Raw genomic sequence first — 27,062 nt, forward strand, 5'->3', positions numbered from 1 at the left:
GCAAGTTTTTGCCCTACCGAAATAGTGCTGCGCCGGCGCGATCTGCTCCAGAACGTGCGACCGGAAGTTGAATCATGAGTGCCTGTCGCCCAATGGGGGAGTGCGGGAGGCAGGAAGTGTGCTGTCTCCGCTGTCCCCCAAGGGTGATGGGACAGGAAGCGTCCGTGTCCTAGCGCCCCTCCTTGCTGGGAGGCCGGACGTGTGCGCGCGGAGCTCTGTCCGGGCGGGGGACAGTGACTCTGGTTCCGAGGGGGATGGGGCCGACGTGGCTGGTGCTGGGAGGCGGGGCTGAGAGGCCAGCCGGGGAGTCCCGAGCGGAGCCGCAGCTGGATGGCAGGGGCAGCCCGGAGCGCGCCGCCGCACGGTAACTGGCCGCTGGGTGCCCGTGGCGGGGAGCGGGCGGGACACGGTGCTTCCCAGGGCGCCCCGCCTGGAGCCCCGGCTGGGCCGGCGGCGGTGCCCAGCGCCCCCACCCAGGGGAGGCGGGTTCCCGCGGCCGGGCCCAGCTGGCAATAGTGATGGTCCTAGCGGAGCCGAGAGACCGAACTTCCGACAAGGACCAGCGGGGTCCCCGGGGCGGGGCTGACAGCGCCTGCTCGCTCCTGGCAGCCTCCCGGCACTGGCGGGACTCGCTGCCGCAGGGTCGCGGGACCTGCCCCGGGCCGCTGGTCTGGTGTCCGGAGCCCCTGAGGGGCAGAGCCTGCTGCAGAAGTTGCTTCCTAAGCCTGACTTGTGCCCAGCCCCGAGGGCTGGTGTCCCTAGCGCTGCGCACTTGTCCAGGAGCCTGCGGAGTTGCCCCCCGGACCGCAGTAACGTTAAACCCTCTTTTACACTCTGCCCAGCGCTTGGCCTCGGATGTCTGGTGGCAGTGAGTTTCACTGGTTAATTGGGTGTTGTGTAAAAATGTTTCTTTTTTCCAGTTTTAAATTTGCTGCCCTTGGATTTCATTGGCTGTTATCTTGTTCCCGTGTTACAGGAGAAATGAACAGCAGAGCAGTACCTGTTCTTGCTTCACTGCACCATTCAATATTTTATATGCCTATTTCAAGAATCCTTGTTATTCATCTCCTTTTTACAGTAATAACTGTCATTGTCTCTAATGATTTTCCATCTTCTATGTCTATTTCTGCCATATCCTTTTGGAGGTAGGGTGATGAGAGTGAAACAGTATTCCAAGAGATGTATACCACTGATCTATAAATCAGTTCAAATGGCTTAAGTCTGGCAAAGTTATTAGCAACTGAAAACAAGTCTTAGAGTGGAAGGTGTCACAACTTCATCTATAGGTGTGACTACCTTTGTCACCTTTAATAATGGAATGATAACATTTGCAGGATTTTCAATACCATTCTATCTATCAACTTGTTTGCTTTTTTCACTGCTGTTGTACATTCACCTAACTGCTGTTGTGCATTCACCTAATTGCACTGTGTATAGTGACAACACAGTTCTTTTCCCTGAGAGGTTACAGTTAATTTATAACCTAGTAAATTGTATGAGTTGATCAATTATCCCTTCTGATGTGCATTACTTAGATGAAATTTAGTGCTGACAAGTTCAGTCATTCATGGTAAGATTGCTATAGATCAGAGGTTCCCAAACTTTAACAACCCATGAACCCCTTTCACTAAAATGTCAAGTCTTGTGAGCCCCCTCCTAAAAATGAATATTTCCAGGGATTTTCTCCCTTACCTCAGCATAAATTATAAAAGCAGTGATCTTGGAAATATAAAATTTGTTTTTATGACATGCTTATTATTTATCATTACAGTATTTTTATTACATTATGAAAATGGCAACACTCTTCCAAGAGCCCACTTTTTTAGCTTGTATCGCTTTTGATTAAGCCTGTTATAAGACAAGGCTCCTATCACAGGCACCAGTAGAAAAAAGGGGTGCGGGGGCAAAGCCCCCGCACACCCCAGGCCTGGGGCAGGGGCACCGCCGGAAAAGTGGGGGGGGGCCCTGCAGGTGCCATCGGGGAAAAAAGGGGAGGGAGGAGGTGGGGGGTGCACTGACATGGGGGTGGCACATGACCCTCCCCCCCCCCCCCCCCAACCCCCGGACTGGCGCCTCTGGCTCCTATGTTTCGTCAAGGAGTATCAGATGTGAAACAGCATGAAGGTATTTAAGAAGCCAACTCAGAGAGTTCCTCCTACACAAGCCACAAGCATTCAGGTCTTGAGCAGTCCAGGCAAACAATGCACGTTACAACAAAGCTTAAACTTGTTCTTCATAATAATTTAAAAACAACACTAGCAGCCTATTTAATTTTAAAAACAGCAAAAAATATCCACCTTCCTTTCTATTTCGTAAAAGGAGTCTTGAAGTTTAAATCTCCTCAATGTGATAGATATGCTTGCTTTGATCTGCTTAGCTCTTGGAAGTCCCCCAAGGCTCCAGGCTGCTGGCCCTGTGCTGCCCTGGGTCCCTATGGACAGCTCTGTCCTCCATTAGGGATTTTTTTCCCAAGAACCCCCTGTAACATTCACGAATCCCAGTTTGGGAACCACTGCTATAGATGTCTCTTCCTTTTAGATAAAAACTGTATCTTCAGGAATGCCATTTAGGGCCTTGCGTTCTTAATATGTTAGCTAATGTGTTCAAAATTTAGTTGTAGTTGATTTTGAACACGTTAGCTAATATATTGTAGTTTTTTTTTTAATGTGTGTTAGCTGGTGGAGAAAATCTAGTGGCGAGCTCATGATGATGCCTGTTTATGCTCTAAGATAAATGTTACGAAGGCTCTAAAATACTCCTGCTTCAGGGCCTGAGGCTGATTGCTGGGTTGGGTCAGGAAGAAACCACACCTATCCCTGAGGGATGAGGTTGATTGCCAAGTTGGTTTGGGAAGACATTTTCCTGTCCTTCGAGTGATGAGGATTATTGCTGGCCTGGGAAGAAATACCCCCACCTCACATTTTCCTCTCAAGATTCTAGTATTGGTTGTAGTTAGAGATGAGATCTTGAATTTGCTGGACCTTGGACTTTTCCGTGTTGTTGTTCTTGTGTTCCTAATCCTGCTACCCTTCTTAGCTGTATGTATGCAGCTTTTAGTTCTGGGTATTGTGATGTTCACATGTATGTATGCTTTGCAGAAAGAGATGCATTCCATAGGGAGAGATGCGGTTCTGAATAAAGCAAGATATTTTGATCCTAGGGAAAGGGAGAGTACTATGAAGTGCTTTGGGCTTCTCAGAAATGGCATGTGGTCGAGAAGTAAACTCCTGAGAGAGACCGAATACTGGACCAATTAACTGGAAATTGGCGAGCCTGGTAATCCTTGTCAGAAGTGTTGGGGTTTTCAGGAGGAATCCGGAGGTTACTGCAGGGCTGATGGAATGAGGCTTTGGGAGAATTTGCTAGCTGCTGTTTCCATTTCCTCTTTAGTGAAATAACTTTTCTGTTCTGCGTAGTGTTTCACTGTGGCTCCATGAACAGGCCCTGGGCTTCCAGGGAAAATAACTATAAAAAATGTTTCCAAGCACATTTAAAGTGTCATCATGATGGAACGTGGGCTTGTGCCAAAAAGCCGCTAAAGCCGTGTTGTCTGAAAGAGCAGAGCTACTGGCTGTGAGGGGGAGGAGGCAGGAGCAGAGTGAACTCACTGCCACGCACAGAGCACTTGAGAGTTGTTTGGAGGGCTGGGATGAACTTTCCAGGTGCATTGGCTGAAAACAGCTTGCAGAAAGAACTAGAAGTCTCCTTCAGCTTCAGCGAGGGACTTGGCAATTCCAGGAGCATCTTGTGTAAATATTTGATTTTATCTCTCCTTCCTTTTTCTGACTTGCAATAGATTTTTGTCTTGGTGTGAATCTGCATTTCTAATTCTGTTTGCATTTTCATGGAGACTGCTGCAGAGTCTGCTTGCTGTGTAAGTACCTGGGGAGGAGGCCAGACTCTAGTCTTGTACACTGGGAGGGGAAATGTGATTCATTTTCATGCTTTGAATTCAACACACCACCACCACCAGGAGTGAGTGAATGGCAAAGTTTCCATCCCTCTTTTCATCTTTAACTTTCTGTTGTGGCATCTGTTATTCCTGTGTTGGGAATACTTTTAGCTATTTCAGTCATATGCTCTGCAGCTGTGATTGAAAGGGCTAAGCAGAGCTAACCTTCTTCAGTACTTGGATAGGAGACCTCCACAGAACATGTTGGTGCCACAGAGAGTGGTACTTGTGATTGTGTAAGGGGCACTTTCTCCTTTAAGGTGGTCCTGACCCCAGTATGATGGGGTGCTGTGCTGTTGGAGCTACCGTCTTTCAAATTAAGTGTTTAAATAAGCCCTGACCATTTGTGTCTGTTGCGTATGTTGAAGCCATCATCCACTTCCACAGTGTCAGGTCTGCTTTAAATCCTAGTACACCTAGTGCTTTTAAAATTCTGCCCCACTGTACTGGAGCATCTGAGATCCTCTCTGTCTCTCTAGGTCTTTAACTGGCTCCCATTGCTGTGGTAGCTGAGTGCCTACGATAGGGGGAAATCGCAAAACCAGGAATGTGATATGAACCTGTGACTTTAATGACACCATGATATATCTTCCTACATTCCCCTGAGTGCTTTGGATCTGAGGCAGGGTGGGTCCTGGCAGCCCACTTCGTTGCTGTTAGTGGTGTATTTGAGGTGACTATTTAATCTGGTTTTCCTTGTAGGTAACATGCATTTAGAGACTTCACAGGCATTGAAAAGCAACCTGCCTGCTGAGAAGTCTATAGCAGTGGGATACAGAATCCAGGAGACTATCGAGTTATGAATAGCAAGCTGTAAAGTAGTGGGACTTGAGGCACTATAAACAGCATAAAAATGCTGGGATTGCTCTAAGCATCTTTCTGGGCATGGAGGTAGATATGGGTGAATTGTTATGTGTGCAGTCCCTCACTGCTGTGTCATAAATTCCTAACAGCCACAGGTAAGAAGCTTGGAGGAATATGGGGGTTTCCTGTGCTACCAGAAAAAGGACTTGAGAGCCATGGGCATTTTCTGACTCACCTGGGAGGATGTATAACTTCCTTCTCTGGTTTTATTAATAAGAACAAACCCGAATTCTCGGACAGTTAATTGACATGAGTGGAAGTAAGAGAATCTGGTTCTGCTTCTGCTGTCTCTTAAGCAACTGTCATTTCTTTTCTGGAGAAGCAATTCTAGTCTCCCTAGTCAGCTCCCTAACCTTCTTGCTAGAGCAAATTCTGCTAAGAGATCTGCAATCAGTTGTGCTCCATGCTGTGAGTTTTTGGGATTTGCTGTTTTCCCCTCATACTCCTGTCTCTAAACAGGATTTTTGTTGTTTAGACTAAATGGAGCTTCAGGTGTCCAGTTTATTTGCCATTTGGTCTTGGGCAGATGCGGGGCCCTCATTTTGGTGGTTCCAACCCAGTTGGGGGAGGATGGGCAGGTTGGAGAGCCTTCCCTTGTGTGACATGAGCTGTGGTGTCAGTTTCTCTTCTAGCCTGATCTTCTGCTGTGGTTCAAATGGTGACAGTGCACACCCCCAGGATAACCACTGTACAGCAGAAGTGGGGACATTAGGGGTTAGGGCCTATTTCCAATGTTCTTCATCCAAGACAACACAAACTGATGAAAGCAGCTGTTTTATTAGGATTGTTCTTTGCCTCAGCTTGGGCCCTTCTGCTTAGTACTGGGGCCAGCCCAGAGCTCTGCTACTTGGGATCTGCCCAGCATGGCTACTCTCTTGGTATAGGAAGCTATTGTCAGTCATTTTCCAAGCTCTGACCCTGCCACTAAGGGCATCAGTTTCCATTAGCACAGAATCAGACTGGAAAAGGTGCTGAATTCTCTGGCAGTTTATAACAGGAAATACTGTAAATGCAGATTCCCTTGCAGTTGGTTTAGTAGAGAAAAGATTGTGCTCTATACTTCCCCTAACCTCTAGCTATTTCTGCCCTTAATGTGTGTGAAACCTTCAGCCCACTATGCACTCATGCAATGGGAGGATGCCGAGTCAGATACTAGATGGCTAAAGCTTTCAGAACTCTCCTCTTTTTGGAGGGTTCTCCAGGCCACTTAGTTTTACAGTAGCTGTGCAGATCCCAGTGCAGGGCTGTAGCTGAGAGAGACCTAGACTGTGTGAAGGAAGCCAGATGGCATGGAAGTGTCCCAGATGCATTCCATTGACAACAGGAGGTTTTCATCTACACAACTTGGGCGGGGACCACATCTGACACAACTTCCTCTCCCTGTGGTTCTGTCATTAACACTTACCCCAAGCATTAGCCAGTGTCTGATCGCAGGGATGACTATGAAGACCTGACAGTTTGTCATCAGGACACTAGGCAGAGCTTGTGGATTTTTAGATGTGTTGTTTATAATTCTTTGATTATGCTGGAGATAGTTGTGTTGCATAAATCTCCTCATTGTGATTGCTGAGGGCCCTGACTGGAATTCCACCCATCACATGGCAAAGTGCTGGCATTTGTGCCTATAACAAGTGAACAATCTCTAATCTGATTCCCAGTGACACTCCTTGTCAGGGAGAACAGAGATTTTCAGAGTATTTATGAGACAGTTGGAAGGAAAACTTCTCCCTGAAAATTAATGCGGTTCTCAGTCTCAAGAGGTTTGCTATCTGGAGGTCAGCTATGATCAGAGAAGTTTTCATCCAACTGGCAGGCAGTTTGTGCTTGGAGCAGGACTTTGATCCAGCAGGACATGAAGGCTCTTGGTCCCTTTCATTATAGCTACTGAGGCTCAGATTTACTAAAATTACTCCCCTTTTAAAGGTGAACTGCAGATGGTTTTAAGAAAAATGCCTCAACTGAGGGGTCTGAGAGCTTGTCTAGACCAGAAAAACTTGCTCCAGTACATTGGTGTGGAGACCCCTAAAGTAGACGCACTGCTTCAGTGCCATTTATCCACTAATCTTCTAGCACGGGGTCGGCAACCTATGGCACGCGGCCAAAGACGGCATGCGAGCCGATTATTAATGCTGCCTGCCGGAGTCCCATGCATGCCATTAAAAATCTTGCCCAGCCTGGCCCATCCCGCTCTTCTCCGCTCCCTCTCCCCCACCGCAGGGGGCAGGGGGCAGAAGCTTGGTCCTGCCGGCTCCCCTGCCTCTTCCCGCAGTGTGCTGGGTTCCTGCCCCTCCTCCGCCTCGCCGTCCCTCCCTCCATGCCGTCCAATCAGCTGATGGCCCTTGCGAGGGAGGGGCTGGGGAGGAGTGGAGTCACATGCACCCCCCACACACACACACCCAGCCCTCCTGCCCAGGGCCGACAATGGGGGGGGAGGGGGAAGCCGGTACAAATTACTGGGGCCCAGCAGTCCGGAAGGGGGCCTATATTCCCCCCCCTCTTGTCACCTTACCGGGGCCGGGCAGTCCAGAAGGGGGCCCGGTTTCCCCGGCTTTTCCCCCTGCCCCCTCGTCGGCCCTGTTTAGCCGGTCCGCCCTTGCTGGGGGACCCGAAAAATTTCTTTCACCACGGCCCGAACCCGCTCTCGGTGGTCCTGCTCTGCCCTGAGCCCTGACCCACCCCCACGCACACCCAGCCCTGTGCCCCGCAGCCCCCTCACACACACCCAGCCCTCTGCTTAACTCCTTCACCCCCTCATGACCCCAGCCCTGACTCTGGCACCTCCACACATACCCGGCACCCCCACCCCATGCCCTGACACCTGCACCCCCCTCACATGCCCCCAGTCCTCTGCCCTGACTCTTGCACCCCCCCCACATACCCAGCCCCCCCACACCTCATGCAGCCCCCACATCCTGACTCTTGTACCCCCCACATCCTCACCCCCACCCTGAGCACCAAACGGGAGCTCCTGCACCACCCCCCATATTCCCACCTGCTCCCCTCGCACCAAATGAGAGCTGTCCAGGTAAGTGCCCCACACCCAAACTCCTGCCCCAATCCTGAGCCCCCTCCCTCATTCTAGCTCCTGGCCAAACCCTTCACCCCCAGCCCTGTGCTCAGTGCACTCCCACCCTCAGCTCAGTGCAGAGAGAAGAAGAGAATGGGCTAGAACCAGGGAGAAGGTAGGTACCCACTGTATGTGGACAGGGCTGGGACCCCAGATCAGCAGCGGGCTGAGCAGGTCCGGCAGCCGGGATCGTGGCTGGCAGGAGCCGGCGGATGGAACCCCTGAGTGGCATTGGGCTGAGCTGCTCAGCTCACTGCTGGTCTGGGGTCCCGGCCGCCGTCCCCGCTCAGCCCGCTGCCGACCTCGGGTGAACAGAACCCCAGACCAGCAGCGGGCTGAGCAGGCCAGTGGCGTAAGATCAACATTTTAATTTAATTTAAATGAAGCTTCTTAAACATTTTGAAAATCTTGTTTATTTTACAACACTAGTTTAGTTATATAATGTAGACTTATAGAGAGAGACCTCCTAAAAAACATTAAAATGCATTACCGGCACACGAAACCTTAAATTAAAGTGAATAAATGAAGACTCAGCACACCACTTCTGAAAGGTTGCCGACCCCTGTTCTAGCATGTCTCCATTGGGGATTTGCCTTTGCCCTGCCCCCAAGTATAGACAGAGCCTCTGCTTCAGCGTATCCCTAAAATCACCTCATTACTTTTTTTATCTTTATAGCTCCATTATACAAGGGCCTTGCTGGAGCCCACTTGGGACAGTGTATCCCACAGAGAGGAAACTTTTGTCTAGGGGTGCAGTTTGAGCAGCAGAGACTCTGGAGAAACCAAGTGCTGAGGGAAGGTGCAGGAGGCTGGACTCCTTCCCATGGCAAGGGGAGTCTGAGGGACCAAACAGGCATTTTCAGATGTCAAATGATAGAGGATGTCCCTGCCCTGCAGTCATCTGCTCAAATCCAGGAACTGAAACTAAGAGGAAACAGGAAGAAGAGGAAAATATGGGTTCCCTATACAAAGGGGAATATATGTGGGAACCAAGCTACCCAGGTAGGGAATTGAAGGACAAAGGATATATGAGTTTGAGAGGCCATGATTTCCTCCAGAAGGGGACAAGGACTCTGAGGGATGAGCTGTGAGTCTTGCATTTTCTCTCAGAACTCAGCTTTTCCTCCTTCCTTTCAGAGATTGGCCAGCCAGGCTGAAACTGCTCAGCGATGACAGGGCAAAGGTTTCTGCTTCATGGGACGCTTGCCTTGTTTCTGCTCAGCATCCCCTGTGAAGCCCAGGAGCTCCAAGTGGGCAAGGCCACCACCGGTGCCAGTCCTCTGTGTGAGAAAGAGGCCAAGTCCTGGGGAACTCTGTTCAGTGGGGAGCGACTGGATGCTTGGATCTTTTCTCTGATTGGCTCAGTTATGGTGGGGCTGAGTGGAGTCTTCCCCCTGCTGGTAGTTCCCCTTGAGACAGGAGCTGCTCTGCAATCAGAAGGTAAATCTGCTCTCTGGCTTATTGTTCCTGATGCCAATGCCCCCTCATAGGCAGTGACTGAATGGAGCAATGTTTTTATGTCTAACACAGGAGCTGGGATCTTCCTGGTGCCCTAGAAATGCTGCCTACTGAAATGCAGGCACAACTCACTTCTGTTATAAGATGGGTGACTCGTGCCATTCCTAAAAATGGGGCAGGTAGTCCCCCAGCTGAGTGTGGGGTTCTGGGACTTCAGGTGTAGAGCTCATACAAAGAGCATTCTCTAACTTGGATCCTGGGGGGGATGCTCACATGCTCCTCCACTTCCCTGGAGTACAGACTCCTCTCACATAGGCCCCTTGAATGTACAGTTCATGCTCTGAGCCTCACTGCCAGGGCACAAGGTTCTGAGGCACAGTGCCACCCACAGCTCGCTCAGGGCGGTGCAGTGCCCTGGGGTCTGTCTCACACACAGTTCCTTTCCCTCCTCACATTCCCTGGTAATTCAGGCTGCAATGGCTCCTCATTTGGGGGTGTCACACAACTAGTCAGGAGGAGTCTGGGCTCCAGGCCTGGGCTGTGATTGGCATTTGTTTGTTTTTCAGTGGGATCCAATCGTTTGAAGCAGCTGTTGAGTTTTGCAATTGGTGGGCTTCTGGGGAATGTATTTCTCCACCTCCTCCCTGAGGCTTGGGCCTACACCTGCAGCGCCACTGCAGGTAATACCTGGCACTGTACTAATGTCCTGAGCACCAGAGCCATCCCCAGGCACTGGCTGCTATGTTTTCTTGTGAATCTGCACCATGCTGCTTTTCTTAATGTTCCCTCTCTCTATGTAGGGGCCTAGGGGGCCTTTGCCTTTCTGCTGGTACTGCTCCTGGAGTCTCTATGAATCAAGGGTTCCTTGACTCTGTGAATCACTCCCCCTCCATTCCCTACCTTGGTACAACAGGCCCAAATCTGCTGACTTCACAGGATGTGCCTGAGGAGAAGTGGTGGAAATTGACAGTCCCTAGAGTTCTTGGGTGGGGAGGAAAGAAAGGTGCAGCTGGCACAGTCCCAACTCAGCCAGCAAACTGAGCACCAGGGCTGAGATGGCCCTGGGATAAAGCTTGGGAAACAACTAGCATAGCCCCTTCCTGTAGTAGTTTTCTAAAGGGCCCATGGAGACAAGTAATAAGTTATGTTTGCACTTGGGCAAACTAGTGTCATGAGAAGCTGAGTGCTGCTGAACCCTATAGGTGGTAGCTGCTCAGTAAGAGAGATTCTTCCTGACTCTTCTGGGAACAGTACTGCAGGGGGCCAGATTTCTGTCACAGCATCTCCCACCAAGGGCTGGATTCCCACTGATCTCTGCCTAAGAAATTGTGGAATCCTTTCCTTCCTGAGAATGTAGGAGATAGAGGAACAGCCTGGATTTCCCATAATTTGTTATGTGGATCTAAGCAGTGGAAATTCAGAATCCCTCTCAAAGCTCTGCTTCTCTCCTGGTCCTTTCCATCTTCACTGCACAGGCAGGGTCAGCACAGTCCAGTGCCTTGGGCCTCCAGTGACTGCACCTTCTCTGCTGCAGCTTATTCACTTCTCTTGTTAGTCTTTTCTCTTGTCTTAAGCTTCCAGGTTTGCATGTCCCGCCTGTGTCACATTTCTAATGCTTTTGCCTGTCCTGTTGCTGGAGCACAGTCTTTGCCCCTGCAGTCAGGCCAAACAGATGAGGATCTGATAATCTCAGCCCTAATTGAAAGGAACATGTTGTAGCCTTGGGCTAATAACTTGCCCGGGTGTGGTGTGATGGGGAAGATAGGTATTTGGCTCAGCTTCCCAAAGCACAACCTTCATGTCTGTACTTGCTACTCACACAGGCTCAGATGCAGGATTTGTGCTGATACAAGCTTCTTTGTAGCCTCTGGTAAGCGATTTTTGCCTTGCTCACCTTTGCACAGTAATTTATGGAAGAGATGCTTAGGAGCTGGGCTTAGAAGGCTCTTGAGAGTACTCAGGAGACAGGCTAGACTCCATTCCTGGAGTATTGGGGATGTGCAGCGTAGTTTCCCACTTGCCCTAGGTTGGATCAAGGATAAGTAGATGAAACAAATGGGGTTTTCTGCAGGGTGTCTGTTCTGTGCTTCTCATAGGACTAAGGGAAATGCTTTCTGCCCTATATTCTTGTCTTGAGTCCCTCAGTCACAAGCTACATTGTACTGGGGGTGAGGCTTACCATTCAGGCACCCCAACAATGCAAACAGAGATCTCTTTTGCTTTCTAGGAGGTGGGCAGAGCTTGCAGCAGCAAAAGCTTCTTGGCCTCTGGGTGATCATTGGCTTCCTGACCTTCCTGGCATTGGAGAAGATGTTCCTAGAGAGTGAGAAGCAAGAATGGCCCAGTGCGGTGAGTGAGTGATAAAGGGGGAAAGGAGTTGCCATACAAATACTGCACTGTAACCGGGTACACACTGTGCCCCTCTGGATTTGGCCCCTTGGTTCCTCTCCTCTGTGAATCGGGGACACTTCAATCTGGTGCAACACCCATGTTCTTTATCTGTAATCGGTTTCCCACCACCAGTTTCCAACTATATACAGGCTTTACAGCTACTTGGCCTACCACAGGCTTGGCCAGCAACAGACACCCTCTGAGCCTGACCTTCCTCTCTTAGTCTCTGCCTCCCTTTCTCTCACTTCCTTCCAGCCTTATAGCTCCTCCTAATGAGGCTGGCAGGTGTGGTCAGTTACCAGGCAAACATAGGGTGGGTCACCCAGCCCCAATCCATTCTCCCTGATTGGGGCTGGAGTGGCAGGAGCTGATTAAGGGCTTCTCCAGCAGTACCCTGCCACATGCACTAAGTCCTATTACCCTCCCGTCCTGGTAGGCTCCTCAGGGGAACCTGGGAGCTGTGATTTAACTCAAAGCCTGGTTTGGGAGGCCAGCAGTGCTGGGCAGAGTCATGTGTCTGGGTACTTGCTCCATTCTTCTGGACCTGGAAAAGGAGACCTTTCATCTCCAAGCTAAGCTCTTGCCCTGTGGGTTTGGCTGGTATTTCTTGTCCCTGGGTTTTGGATTTTTTTAAATTAAATCAGATTTATTTTGTTATTTAAATTATATATTTTTTTCTTTTTAAAAATAAACCTGTTTAAAAAGAAATCTGAATGATACGTTAAGGCTTAAACTTATAGTCTCTTTAAAATATTTTAAATAAAAAATAAATATGCTGAATCCAAGAGTCTATATCAAAAACTTTGAGTTAAAAGCTGCTTTTTTCTATAAAGAAAGAATTGGGGGAAACATGTAACTTTTGAGGTCAAGCTTTATAACTATGGCACAACAGTAGTAAATAAGCAATACATTTACCATTTTCTAATATAGTAATTATGTACAATGAATAAGAATCTGAAAATATTATGTTGTTGCTTAAGTAAATGTGTATAGTTATAATACACCTTCCTAGCCAGCAAAAAAAAAAAAAAAAATCTAGTGTAAAGGCTCTATTTAGTTGTAAATCACTATGTTTTAATGGTTATGTCAACCAATGAAAATGCACCTTTCTTTAGAAAATAACTGAAGTACAAATGGAAATGTTGATTAAAATAGATTATTTAAATTGAGGCTTTCCTCTTGGTGATTGATTTTTAAATCCACCATAGTTAGAAGAAGAGGTTCCCTGCTATGTCCCTGGGGTAGTGGGAATTATCCTCACCACCACGCTGGGCCCTTCGTCCAGGGGATTGGCTGGTCACAATGGAAAGGTCTTGTGATTGGCCACTTTATGTGACGTAGTGGATGAGGCAGGAGTCACCTAGCAACAAAGGCTAAATGGTCACTCACAAAGGGATAAGAGGTCAGCTCCAAAACTATGCAAATTGAGCATAAAGTGGCCAGCCCTTGGGAATCTACAGACTTTCTGGGTGGCATCTGAACTGTGCTGGGCTCTTGTTGATCCCATGCCTCTAGGTAAGAGAAAATGAGACCACACACTGAAAAGAGTTTGCAAAGAACAGCTAAATGTGACCTGTAAACCTAAGTGAGTAGGTGGAGCTGATACACCTATCCCAGCCCTGTCTCCTAACCTTCTCCCTATTATGTGATACTGTGGGGTTTGATGTCCCCCATTCCATGATATACAACCTGGTTGTAGAGTCCCATTATATTCTTTACACTGAGGACCAAATGTTACTGTTTTGATCCCTGGTCCAGTGCACTTTAGCAAACTTCACTGCTCCTGAAGAATTTGTATTGGGTTTAGAGTGTTTCTAGTCCCAGCAGGAGATTTGACATTAAAATAATGTCTTTCAGATTCCTTTCTTGCTTCAACAAGTGCAGGTCAATTTTTAGCTCAGCTACTTAAATATATGAATCCCAGTTCATAAACTTGAATAAAGCCACCCAGAAATCTATTCCATTTCTGCAGACTGTGGTTACTAGATTTGAGGCCAAAGGGCATTGTGTTTGGGCTTTAGGGAGGGAAGGATTAAGGATAAAGGGAGACTTTCTTAGCCCCTCTTCTAGCACACTTTCTGTTGGAGGTCAGAGAGTGGTAACAGTTGTTTCTCTCTGATTCAGGGCAATCATTCCAAAGCACCTTCCGGAGGGATTCCAAATGGAAACAGCTTCTCCCTGCAGAAAGTAGCAGGCACAGTCCAAAGAGCAGAAACAAACATGGCTCAGTGTAATGGCTCCTCTCTCTCGTCTTGCCCACCAGACCGAAGAATCAAGGTACAGTAACTCCTCCCTTAACGTTGTAGTTCTGTTCCTGAAAAATGCTTCTTTAAGCGAAACAATGTTAAGCAAATCCAATTTCCCCATAAGAATTAATGTAAATAGGGGGGGTTAGGTTCCAGGGAATTTTTTTCACCAAACAAAAGACTCTCTCTCATATATATAAATACACACACACAGTGTAAATTTTAAACAAACAATTTAATACTATACACCGCAATGATGATTGTGAAGCTTGGTTGAGGTGGGGAAGTCAGAGGGTGGGCTATTTCCCAGGGAATATCTTACTGCTAAATGATGGATTAGCTTTTGGCTGAGCCCTCAAGGGTTAACGCGATGTTAGTGTAGCCTCACACTCTACAAGGCAGCACGAATGGAGGGAGGGGAGACAGCATGGCAGACAGAGACACAAACCCTGTGTGAGAGAGAGAGATGTGCATTGCCTCTTTAAGTACCTGATCCCCTCTAAGTAAACTGCCTTGTTAAGTAGATCAGCAAGTTGAGACAGCAGCTGCTCCCAGGAAGCTCCCTCTGTCCTGAACCTTGTCCTGTCGTCCCCCCACCCCCATGGAGAAGGGGTAAGCGGTGATGGGGCAGGAGTAGGGGGGAGAGGGAAACCCTGATATTAGTCCCCCTCTTTTCCCCCCCGTCAAACAAGCAGGAGCTTCCCAGGAGCAGCTCCAAGGCAGAGGGCAGGAACAGCACATGGCATTGGGGGGAGGGACAGTTGAACTACCGGCAATTGATAGCCTGCTGCGTGGCTGCCGCACAGGGAACTTAGGGGAGCAGGGAGCTGATGGGGGCGGGGGGGGAGGGTTTGTCGGTCCACCCTGGTTCCAAGCCCCCACCAGCTAGCTCCAATGGGCTGCTCTTTCTGCAAGCAGTGGACAAAGCAGGCGGCTGCCAAACAATGTTAGAAGGGAGCATTGCACAACTTTAAACGAGCATGTTCTCTAATTGATCAGCAATGAAACAACATTAACTGGGACGACTTAAGGTGACCAGATGTCCCGATTTTATAGGGACAGTCCCGATTTTTGAGTCTTTTTCTTATATAGGCTCCTATTACCCCTTTTCCCCCATCCCGATTTTTCACACTTGCTGTCTGGTCACCCTTGGATGAGGAGTTACTGTAAACGATCAGCAAACTGAACCCAGAGTGCAGAAGGAGGGAGTGCAGTGTCCTACACCTGCTCCCAGGTGGAATTGCCATTATGTGTTGAGGAGGGAGAAGTTTGAAATTCAGCCAGAGTAGTGCAGAGTTTTTGCATTGAGGGTGCCTGAAAACCTGGTCTGGTGGATTGTGGACAGAGCCATTCACAGAAAAATGTTGAAAGTTTAAGAGTGAATTGTTTAATTTAATCACGTCTGAAACGTGATCTGGAGCAGATTGGACAACTCTTTCTAAAAATTCCGTACACAACTACATCAGGGTTGGAAAGGGAAGCTCTCAAAGTCAGGAAAAGCCAGTTCCTCTGTCTTCACAACGATAACTCTGCTCCTTGTGCATATGTTACCCCAGTGCTATCTTCAGTGAACTCATCAGATTGTCTCAAATAATAGTCTGAGAGCATGGGGGTTCTGACTATCCCCTCATTATTTTCATACCTATGCTATTTTTAGTTTCTTTATTGACAGACTTTTTATGTGCTGATTTCTTTTTTCTCTAACATCTGTATTGTAATAATTTAGCCGTTTGGGGCCTGAGGCAATTAACTACACAGCTAACTTAGCTTAGTGACTTTTGACGGTTTACATATGAAAGAAAATTTTCACTATTTTATTATTTGTGTTACAGACACATCTATAGACTCCAATCAAGGATCAGGACCTCATTGTGCTAGACACTGTACAAACAGTAAAAGAGCATACCTGCCTGAGAGAGTTTGAGTTAAATTTTTAAGGCAACATGCAACAAATATGTTTGACAAACTTTAGAGAAGGAAGTGAGAGGGTAGCCATAAGATGTGGTTACATGGGCTGACTAGTGAACAACTTGATTACACTCGGTTAAAAGCTTCTTATAAACTCGGCCCTTTCCTCTTTTAATTCTGTTTCCTTTTATTTTAAAGCTCTGCTTTTACCTATTTCTTAAATTATTTTGCTACTCTTTGTTATCCTTTAACATGTAGGATGCAGTGTAAATCTAGTTTACTATGTACTTTTCATGTTTGTGACTTTCACATGCTCTGGTGTGTGCACATAGAGTAGTGCACAGGTTGGAAGATACTACGTTCAGTGTGTATAAAGGGGAAGAAAAATTGCATGATAATGTGCCAGTATTTTAAAGGAAATGGGAGGACCCGGGAATCTACAGGCTGATTAGCATCAATCCCAGACAAAATCAAAGAGAGGCTGATGTGAGACATAATCAGTAAAAACTTAAAAGATGGTTGCATAGTTAGTGCCAGCCGACTTGGTTTTATGGAAAATGGGTCTTGTCAGCAAAACTTGATGTAATGTTTGATTATATCACAAGTTTTGTTGATAAACATAACTGTGTCGACATAGTGTTTTTCTGTAAGGCATTTGACTAGTCCCAAATGGCATGCTGATAAAATTAGCAATATACAAAATTAATGTAGCCCGTATTAAATGGACTAAAAACAGTTTAACTGATCGATCATAAAACATAATTGTAAATGGGGAATCATCATCCAGTGGAGGTACAGTACATCAGGGATCTATTCTCAGCTTATTGCTATTTAATATTTGTGTCAGTTATCTGAAAGAAAACATAAAATCATTGCTGGTAAAATTTGCAGATGACACAAATTGGTGGAGCAGTAAATGATGAGGATAATTTAGTTATACAGATCAACCTGCATCGCTAAGTAAGGTGGGCTTATTTGAACAGCCAAATGCAAGGTCGTACATCAAGGAACAAAGAGTGAGGGATCACACTTAACAGATGGGGGACTGTATCATGGAAAACAGTGACTCGGAGAAGTACGGAAGGGCCAGGGTAGATAATCAATTAAAAATTAGCTCCTATTGTGGTGCTGCTAAGAGGGTGAACACAGTCTCCCATTTATACATCTAAGGACTATCTAGTAGGAATAGGGAGGCGGTATTACCTCTATAAATAGCATTAGTGAGACCATTACTAGAATACTGTGTCCAGTTCTGGTGCCCAGACTTTAAAAAGAAGGCTGAGAAATTGGAAAGCGTTCATAAAAGAGCTACAGGAATGCTATGAGATCTGAAAAATATGTCTTACAGTGAGAGACTAAAGACGTTTATTCTCAGAGAAGGTTAATAGATTACTTGCTCATGGTCTGCCAGTACCTACATGATGAAGTGGATGGCTCTTTAATCTAGCCAAATGAGGCATAACACAATCCAATGCTTACAAATTAAAACTAGACAATTTAGGATTAGAAATAAGGCATAATTTTTAATGAGGGTAATTAACCATTGGAACAATTTACTTAAGGATGAGAGAGATTCTCAAAGTACATGAGAGCAAGAGATAGTGCTCAGTGAAGCGGGTTCAGCTATGGAATGAGCTTCCAAAAGTTTTAGGCTAATCTAGAGCCTGATCACCTTAGCGCATGCCTTTCCTGTGATAACGTTTTCCCACTAGCCAGAATGAGATGCCTTAAGCAGTTTCTTAGAACCACAAAAGTGCAGAAGACTCCATGAAGTCCACTAGAGACATTGCTATGTAAATCAAATTAATTTGTGCAGAACTTAAATACTATAGTGGTGGGCACTATAGAAAACACTAAAAAGGAGATGGAGACAAGCCAGTGTGGGGGCAGCAGGTGGGCACTTGCTTGTAGTTGTTTAGAAGTGTTTATCAGAATATGTCAGTAGGCAGCAGCCAACCTCAAAGTAGGTCCATCAGAATTGAAATTGGCTTCTTAGGGGCTGTTAGCACTTTCCTTTGATTTGTTTCTTGTTCTTTAAGAAAAAAAAATCTGCAAAATTCTTGTGTTTTTTTTCATTTAATGCAATATTTAAAGTTTCTAAGCAACAAAAAGTAAATTTCAGCTTCCACCAGCAGCATTAGCTCTGCTGCATTGTACCTCCCATGTCTTGCATGGGAGACGTTTGACAAGTTGTATATTAAACTATGCAATTGACTGGAAAACAGACTCTACTTATATTGGAACCCAGTTGCTTATGCAAATTTGTGGACACCATCTAAAATCTGTTGTTGCTTTATAATTGGATTTATTCCTCCAGACTGCCTTCCTTTTCTTCTCTTTCTCTAGTAAGCCTCTTTCTCGTCTTCTCTCCCTGTCTTTAGAGCTCTTTCTATGCTTGTACCTCTCTTCCCCTTCCCCACTAAGATGGAGTTCTCAACCCTAAGGGCTCCCCCTGTCTGCACTAGAGCTAAATGTGGCAATGCAGTGTCCTGTCTAAAGCACAGACATGGGCTTTAAGCCACTGACCAGCCCTGCCCCACCATGATTCACCTGCTCTTAGAGTGGGTAACTTGCCCGTTGGCTGTACCTGATGCTTCCCCCTACCCTGAACCTCATCAAATTCCCTCACTCATGAATGCCTCTGACTTCCCTCTGCAGATCAGTGGATACCTTAACCTGTTGGCTAATACCATTGATAACTTCACACATGGCCTGGCGGTGGCAGCCAGCTTCCTGGTTAGCAGAAAGGTAAGATTTGTGCCGCACCCCCCTGCCAAACTGGAGATCTGGGAGAACCCTTCTCTCAGCTGTAGTGTGTGCCTGCCTGCCAAGTAAATGACTTGGGGATCACTTCCCCAAGGGGTAGCTGCCAAGATAGTGCTGTACTGGAGAAAACAGTAGGGAGCAGCCCTGCTCGGGACACAGCCTTTCTGGCTCTAATGCAGGGGTAGGCAATCTATGGCACGCGTGCCAAAGGCGGCACGCGAGCTGATTTTCAGTGGCACTCACACTGCCCGGGTCCTGGCCACCAGTCCGGGCGGCTTTGCATTTTAATTCAATTTTAAATGAAGCTTCTTAAACATTTTTAAAACCTTATTTACTTTACATACAACAGTAGTTTAGTTATATATTATAGACTTATTGAAAGAGACCTTCTAAAACCGTTAAAATGTATTATTGGCACGCGAAACCTTAAATTAGAGTGAATAAATGAAGACTTGGCCCACCATTTCTGAAAGGTTCCTGACCCCTGCTCTAATGTTTCAGATCTTGGAGACCCTTGGCCCCTGCATTAGGCATGCATGGACCAGATAGTTATCTCATATGTCTCTATACTGAGCGCTTAACACAAGGCAGCCAGAGTCCTTTCCCTTTAGGGGTGGGGGGCTGTACTCTCAGCACCACTGAGCTTTGAGACCATTTCCTAATAGACTTTTCCCATCTTCTGCAGGTTGGGCTCCTAACCACCCTGGCAATCCTACTGCACGAAATCCCACATGAGGTGAGAAGGGTCTGCAACCTGTTGCCAGGGGAGCTGGGAAGTTAGGACCTGGTCTGAAGCAGGACAGCAGTGCTCTGTCTGCGGGAAGAGGGCTGGTGGGGGTTACCTCTGCTCTGCATCATTCTTTCCTTTCCTTGGAGGAGCTGCTCCCTGCTGAGTGCTGGTGTTCACCCACCATGTTTCTAGTCGAGCTATCTCTTTGTTAATGCTGGTTGTGTTCAGGAGAGTTAGGATCGATAACCACTGACTCTGCTTTCCCATAGGTAGGAGACTTTGCCATCCTGCTCCGGGCTGGGTTTGACCGCTGGAGTGCAGCCAAGATGCAGCTTTCCACAGCTCTGGGTGGAATTCTAGGAACCTGCTTTGCAATCTGTTCTCAGTCGCCTAAAGGAACAGGTAAGGCTCACTGGGGCTGCATTGAGGAATGTGTCCGATTGTGTGCCTACTTTCCTCTGTCTGTTCTCCTATATCCCTTCTCATTACTAATGGTGATTTTCACTGCATGTGCAGGGGAAACTGTAGCTTGGATTCTCCCATTCACCTCCGGGGGATTCCTGTACATTGCCTTGGTAAACGTTGTGCCTGACCTCCTAGAGGAGAAGAATCCCTGGTAAGTGGCTCCATTGTGGTTACTAGTATGCTGGTATAGCATTTCTGCTGTGGTGGTGGGAGAGAACATGGTGGTAAAGCCTCCTGGATGCCACCACACTGTTCCTGGGAGCAGGTGAGCACTTTCTCCCCAAATCCCATGAGAGGTGAGATGGTATCTATCAGAGTCTGCTGTGCTGTGCCAGGTACTCAGCTTCTGGCTGCTAGTTAATACAGGGCACGCTGACTGACAGGTTTATCACAGCCTATCTCTAATATGATGTGCTGGCTCCTGAGCATGTTAGATAGAACAGATTCAGTCTAGGCTGTGGTCTAGCCAAGCGCCTGACCTAACGCTGTCCTCGGGGTATCTACTCCTTCCCCATCCCTAATTCAGTGCTTTGCTGAATTGACATTGTGAGGGTATAAAACAAGCAATCAATGCCAATTTGATACTGAATACTGACTGAATTCATCTGTTGACATGAATGCATTCAGCTCCCAGCAAAGCCAATGTCACTTCCAATTATTTTTTAACCCTCTGATCTTTGAGAGTTTGCCACTGCAGGGACCATTCTCTTTCAGAGGAATAGCAAGTTATTATGACTTAAGATTTCTCAGTCACTTTCCATTATGATGGATTTTTAATTCTTCCCATTGCACTCTGCTCCCTAGATGTATTAATTTCCCAACATTTGTTTTCACGAAATATAGTCCTTTGTACTGCTGCCATTCAGTGACAAATCCCAACTCTCTGTTCATTACTGTCATCAATAGTACCAATCTTCCATAGAATAATCACTACATCCTTACCACTTCCAGTATCCAGCCTGGTCTCCAATTAGAGTGGTTTCTCAGACCTCTCTCTGCCACACACATGGAAGTGTTGTGAATATCTTTCCTACTCCTGGAGGTGGCTGCCTTGCCCAAGCGCATGTCTTCACTCAAACAACAGCCTTGTTCCGAGTGACAAGTCTAGAGGGGCAGAGTGCATAAGAGATTGGACTGCTGAGCCCCTGTACTTGTGCAGATTGGGACTGGTTCCTGGCCCATTCTGATTCTCTCTTGTTATTTCCCTAGGAACTCCGTGCAGCAGATCCTTCTCCTGTGCACAGGCATTACAGTCATGGTGCTGCTCTCACTCACTACAGAATGACCTCCTCTCAGACCTCCTCATGCTGCCTCCCAGAGCTGCATTGACTTTGAGCTGTTACAAAGCAATAAGGAACACTAATGTAACTTCCTGTGTGTGCGCTTATGGGTCCAGCTGCTAGTGTGAGAGGCAGTTGAGAAAAAGAGGGAGTCATTGGGGATGCTGGACTCCATTCCCTGGCTCTTCTATCCCTGCTCTGTTAAAATCCCACAAACCAGGGCTTCCAATGTTGGTGTTTTATGGAGTGAAAGCTTTTAAGGAGAAGAAATGAACCAACAACCTGTTCCAAGGAGAACAGACTGTCTCACCCTGGAGTAAGAACAAGTGTTGGAATTGCACATCTTAAGCTGCTCAGTGAATAGACAAGATCCCTGTATCTGGCAAAGAAGGATTTACCTGCTACTCCAGGCTTAGAAAGAAAACAATTTCCCCAAAGCAGCAGCAAACCACCAACATTCCCCAGTGTAGCCTACCTGGCAGGAGCAAAGGTACTATCAAAACCACATGGGTGCATAGAGGTGAGAAGGCCCCTTCCCACGCAGCCCTCATTTATCAGTAGAAAAATGGGATGGTGTCAGCCCGGACAGTCTGCCTCTCTGAGTTCTTCTGCCTTAGCTTTGAAATCAGGCCTAATACTTGGGGCAGGTTGGGATAGGAGGTTATATAGCTTAGCCTGAAAGCTTCTGCCTTTAACCTTAACTCCTCTGTTTAGAGAATCTATCCCCTCCCCTGTTCAACACAGCCTAAGTGCATATTTGAGAAATGGTCAGCAAATGTTTCCTATCATCCCAGATCATCAGCTCATCTATATCTGGGGGAAACCTGCTCAGTCACTGCCCCCCTCCTAAGGCCTCTCATCAGCAGGTGTAGAGTGAGCAGGGCCTGGACTCTGGCCTCCACCAGAGGAGGAATGGGGGGGGAGGAGGAATGGAGGAGAGAGAAAACACTGACTATACATAGAGAAAGGGCAGAGTAGAGAAGAAAACATCGTGTGTGTGTGTGTGTGTGTGTGTGGAAGAGATGGATGGGGCAGTGTTTCGGTCCCTGAGATTTCCGACACAGTTTAGGAAGGCAGCAAGCCGGTCCCTGGTATCAAAAAGGTTGAGGAACACTGGAAAGGGGAACCTGCCGGTGAGAAGGATGAAAAGTGAGTCTGAAATCACTGTGGCTGTAAAGCTTGGAGAAGGAATCTGAGTGTGACGGTGACTGTGCCCTTGAGTTGAAGTCATGTGGTGTCTGGGATCCCATTTGATGCCAGTTTAACCGACTAGTAAAACTAAATCTAAAAATTCCTGGTTTAAACTGATGGGGATTACCAACTCTGACAACCTCACCTCCTCTGGAATGTCAGAACTCCCTAAACATATGCACACTTGCTTAGGCTTTACCTATAGGAGAAAGTTGCACTGATTTTAATTAAATCTGTTTAGAACCAATGTAGTTAAATTAATGCAACCTCCTTGTGTGAGGCACAAAATAAGAGTCCACAACAGGATGTTCTGAATCCTTCCTGTGCCATCAGACATCACATAGGATACAAATGAGCTCTGCCATTAACCAGGGGTTGCATCAATTTAAATCTGTATCTAAATTGCTTGTTAAATAAACACAGCTTTCTTGTGTAGCCAGGACCTTTTTGAAAAGGGCTGGCTCCTGATGCTGTTCAGGACATTTAGGGCTCCAGTGAGTGGCCAGGTTGGCTAAGGCAGTAACAAGCCAGAAGCACTGCCCAGAGCAGGTTGCCCTCATTTCCTTTAGAGCTTTGAAAATGTTGACGATTTCCATATGGTAGCTTCCCTGCCACTTTCTGAAGAAAGCCTGAGAACTTCTGCTTGCAACGTTCTCTGCAGATGGGCCAGTGACTAAAATCCCTACAGCGTTTCTTACACCTATCCCTACATTACCAGCTAGATCTGTTGGAGCCATGAGGGAGGCTATTTCAGTGCAATGCTCTTTGACCCTGGAAAGTTGCCTTCCCATGACAGCTGCTGCCTATATCATCCAGCTGCTGTGAGCTCCAATGAAGCAGTCACCCTCTTCGTTTGAGGCATCAGAGATGACCCCTACCCCTTAAGAACTCAGAGAGGCCCCAAGATACTATTTCCACCACAGTGTGGCTAGTTTACCTGGGGGTTGGAGCTACAAAACCTCTGGTGTGGGAGCCTGGAGGAAGCAAATGTATGTACACCCAGCACTTCCCAAGAGTTTGTTAATTGAAAATCAGGTTGGCATTTTTTAAGTTAAGGGCCCAGTGCATTGCAGGGCTTAGTGCCTGGGCCTTGGTGCTATTGCATCAGTGCCGGGTTTGGCCAAGAATGTAAACCACAGCAGGGATTCTGCTCAGTGTTCAGGAATGTGCAGTGGGTGACACTGAAGCATTAATCACAGAGCTGTTTCTTTTGGCTGGCAGCCCAAGCCTGGACTAAGTCTGCAGTTCTTGGGAAGCTACACCCACAGGGGCAGCACAGGGCTTTAAAGAGCGATGGTTAGCTGCTCCACTGCATGCTGAAACAAGGGCCTGTGGGAGGGAGGCTGTTAGCCACTCCACTACATTTGTCACTTTTGGAAATGCAGAAAAAATCCTATTTTCTAGCTCTATTTTTTCAGCTACTCTTGTGCATTTTCCCATTCATCTGTATTGATCTGATCTGCATGGAGACAATAGAGATGAAATAAATGGTACTGAGTATTGGTTTGTTTTTCTTGGTAAAGAAACTCCTTCTCTCTTCCACTGCCAGTGGACCACAGAGCAATACCCCTGCAGTTACCAAGCTATTCCTGGCTCCGCATAGGCCCTATTCCATGATCTATTCCTAAAGGTTTTGCTAGTGAAAGCACCTTATGTATTTTAAACAACCTGATCTGCCTGCTGTCATGGGAAACTCCTGGATTAGCATGGATGTGGTTTGACCATAGCTGGCTTGGTGTATGTTGTCTCTGCTCCCTCTCCAGGGCAGCAGCTATATGACAGCCCAGAAAATCATAGAAAGTTAAGAGAAGTGAGTTTCCATCTCTGGCCCAATTATCGCTTACCTTCCTTAAAAAATTAAAGCCAAGCCAATTTCCCGCACATTCTGACGGGTGCCCTGCAGCAACCCATCAAACAGTGAATGCAAGAAGAGCCAAGAAGTTTAGCAAGAATTCCCCATGGAGGAATTTCTTCTATTCCCCAAACAAAGACAGGTCAAAAGGGGCAAGATGTTGAGTCCTGGAAAGAGTCAACCCCCTCATCTAAGCGGTTATCGGGTGATGAGAGCACTGGATGGTATTAAATGCTTTCCATTAAAAATGTGAATTATTTGTGCCCCCCCCCCCCAAAAAAAAAAAAAAAAAAAAAAGAAAGAAACAAGGAGCTGGAAGAGGGTATGGGGAGGAAAGAGGAATTGATGTTGGATGTAGATGGTAAGTCTGAGAGAGTGAGTCTTCAAGTTGACTGGTTTAGGAAACACTCATTTTCTGGTCTCTGGAGATTAGAGAGAGCTGCAGATTAAATCAAATGCAACATTTCCAATTCATTTTTAATTCTTGATGTGATTATGGCTTCTGACCAGGCAGGTGCAAAAACTTGCAGAAGAATGTTAGTCCTGTAATTCCCCTTTACATCTTGTGACTCTAAGGTACTAACAAGAGTGTGGTCCCACATGGACAACACAAACAGCCATTAGAGAACCTTGTTAAAACATGATTTAAACAGGCTTTGGTGCAATTCCCCAAAACTGTGCCTGTGCCTGATGGAGCCATGGTACAGGGGCAGTGACAGAAGAAGCAGGCTGCCCAGTATGGTGGGGTTTATGGTGTGGATAGACCCTTAGATTTTGCATTCTGGCTGAGAGTATGCACCTATATTGTCCAGGTTTAGCACAGGCAAGACAATGTCTGATACACACTTCTGTTCCTGAGAGCTAATTTCTAGCCTGAAGATTCATGAAGACCACTTTTTTTATTCAGGCAACTCAAGGATTGCCCAGAAAAGGGTTAAACTTCTTTGTCAGGCCTAGCAAACCGCTGAGTTTCTCCTGGATGCAGGTTTGCAGAGACAGTCTGAACAACTGGCTTTGAACAGTGATAAAGCTGCAGGTGGAAGAATAACTCCCATGAAACAGCCAGGATCAGAAGAGATTTTGTGCCTCTGGAGAAGCTGTATTTAATAACTTGACTCAATTTTAGCCTACTTCTCATTGAATACAATCGAAGGGCTTTTTCTGCTATTTAGGTGGTAGGGTGGTGAGGAAGAATTATAATGAATGTCTACAACTGCAGCTGTCCATATTTTGTTGACTTAAAAAATCATGAGGCTTTGTTTCTTAACTTTCTGAGTATTCTCAGTGCAGCTTTTCACCATTGGGGTGCCCTGTGTGCTCCCCAGAAGCGTGCAACCTTCTGGGAAGTTTTGACTGTTGGTGAAGGGAACACCCATCTTTTCTTTGAGGCTTGGACCATTCCAGGTAAGGCTATGTTGGGTGCGTGGATGCTGCACACCCTCAATTCCTTGCAGCCTGCAAAGCAGCAAGTCAGATCTACCTCTACATCCACTTTAGTCAGTTGGCCATTACTTTTCCCCAGTTAGGGTTTTTCTCTTGATTGTTTTCTTAGCTCTGGCTCTGTAGTGTACTATAATATAGGTTTTGGGGAAATTTTCCCTGTACTCCCCTTCCCCACCCCCACCACTATCTTATCTACTAAATATGGCAGAATCTGCAAAAAGGATGGGGTTCAAAGAATGATTCACTGGAGGCTCCAATGTTCTCATTTCCTACCAAAGCTAGACTTGTGTAAAGTGAGCAACTCCATCCGAAGACTGTGGATTTGTACTGTGAATCTCCTTAAGAACTCAAGTTACTGGTAAGTAACACTTTCTGAGTGAATTTTCTCATATCTTCTCCCTCCTTAACGACGATACAATTCAGTTGAAAGTATTGAGCTGAAATGTTAGTTTAAAAGCATGTGTTGCTTTCAGTTTTGAACAGTTCTGTTCTTATTACAGATACAATGGGCTTTTACAAAAGCGATCACAAATGAAGTGAGGTAGGGTAGGGGCACTACACAAAAATGAGGAAGATAGTTAAATGGAGAGTAAAATGAACAGTCACCAGCATGAAATGCCTGCCAGTTGCATGGAAACTATTTAAAAACACCATAATAGAGGTGCAAATTAAATGTTTACCCCCAAATTAAAAAATATAGTAAGAGGACCAAAACAATGCTGCAATGGCTAAACAACAGAGTATAGTAACTCCTCACTTAACATCCTCCGGCTTAACGTTGCTTCAAAGTTACTTTGCTGCTGAATTAGGGAACATGCTCCTTTAAAGTTGTGCAATGCCCCCTTATAACATCGTTTGGTTGACTGCTCTGTCCACTGCTTGTAAGATTCTGTGGAAGAGCAGTGACTTTACAAGGGAGCATTGCACAAGTTCCTCTTCTCTGCCTCCTCCCCCTCCCTCCCAGTGCTTCCCCCAGCGCTTAGGACTTTCTGGGAGGGAGGAGGAAGTGCTGCATCTCCGCTCTCCCCATCCCTCCCAGAAAGTCCTAAACGTGAAGCACTGGGAAGGAGGGAGAGGAGAGGGGAAGCACCACATCACCACTCCTCCCCCTCCCTCCCAGAAAGTCCTAAGCGCCGCTAAACAGCTGTTTGGCGGTGCTTAGGACTTTGGGGCAGGGGGGAGGAGCGAGGATGTGGCTGCTTCGGAGATGAGATGGAGTTGGGGGTGGGAAGAGGTGGGCCTGGAGCATCCCCCGGCAAACTCGGTGCCTGTTCTTCGGGGAAGCTGCTGCTGCAAAGGTGCTTCCTAGCATCCTTGCCTGCAGCAGGCTGTGCCTGTGTGGGGTAAGCCAGGGACACTTCCCAACCACAGTACAGTATATAATGCCTCTTGTCTGCCCCCAAAAAATTTCCTTGGAACCTAACCCCCCGCATTTACATTAAATCTTAT

At 46.8% G+C, this 27,062-nt stretch overlaps 1 protein-coding gene across 2 annotated transcripts; it reads left to right on the forward strand.

Annotated features, from left to right (window-relative positions):
• Window positions 1-199: 199 nt before the first annotated feature.
• SLC39A13 (solute carrier family 39 member 13) lies at window positions 200-23,818 on the forward strand. Of its 2 annotated transcripts, none has more exons than XM_054026456.1 (10): window positions 200-364; window positions 9,021-9,323; window positions 9,908-10,021; window positions 11,569-11,690; window positions 13,857-14,009; window positions 18,545-18,634; window positions 19,338-19,388; window positions 19,652-19,784; window positions 19,899-19,998; window positions 21,057-23,818. In XM_054026456.1, the coding sequence occupies exons 2-10, from the start codon at window positions 9,053-9,055 to the stop codon at window positions 21,130-21,132; spliced, it is 1,110 nt and encodes a 369-aa protein (XP_053882431.1). In that variant the 5' UTR covers window positions 200-364; window positions 9,021-9,052; the 3' UTR covers window positions 21,133-23,818. The 2 variants fall into 2 exon arrangements, with proteins under 2 accessions (XP_053882431.1, XP_053882432.1); XM_054026457.1 differs by lacking the exon at window positions 200-364 and adding an exon at window positions 3,639-3,749.
• Window positions 23,819-27,062: the final 3,244 nt, after the last annotated feature.

Source organism: Malaclemys terrapin, chromosome 4, assembly GCF_027887155.1.
Source record: "Malaclemys terrapin pileata isolate rMalTer1 chromosome 4, rMalTer1.hap1, whole genome shotgun sequence".
NCBI lineage: Eukaryota > Metazoa > Chordata > Testudines > Emydidae > Malaclemys > Malaclemys terrapin.

Excerpts from the sequence above, each read along its gene's own strand:
- SLC39A13 (XM_054026456.1), top strand. The coding sequence starts at position 9,053 with ATGACAGGGCAAAGGTTTCTGCTTCATGGGACGCTTGCCTTGTTTCTG. Across the intron at positions 10,022-11,568 it reads CACCTGCAGCGCCACTGCAG|GAGGTGGGCAGAGCTTGCAG; the intron begins GTAATACCTGGC and ends TTTGCTTTCTAG. Across the intron at positions 19,785-19,898 it reads TCAGTCGCCTAAAGGAACAG|GGGAAACTGTAGCTTGGATT; the intron begins GTAAGGCTCACT and ends CTGCATGTGCAG.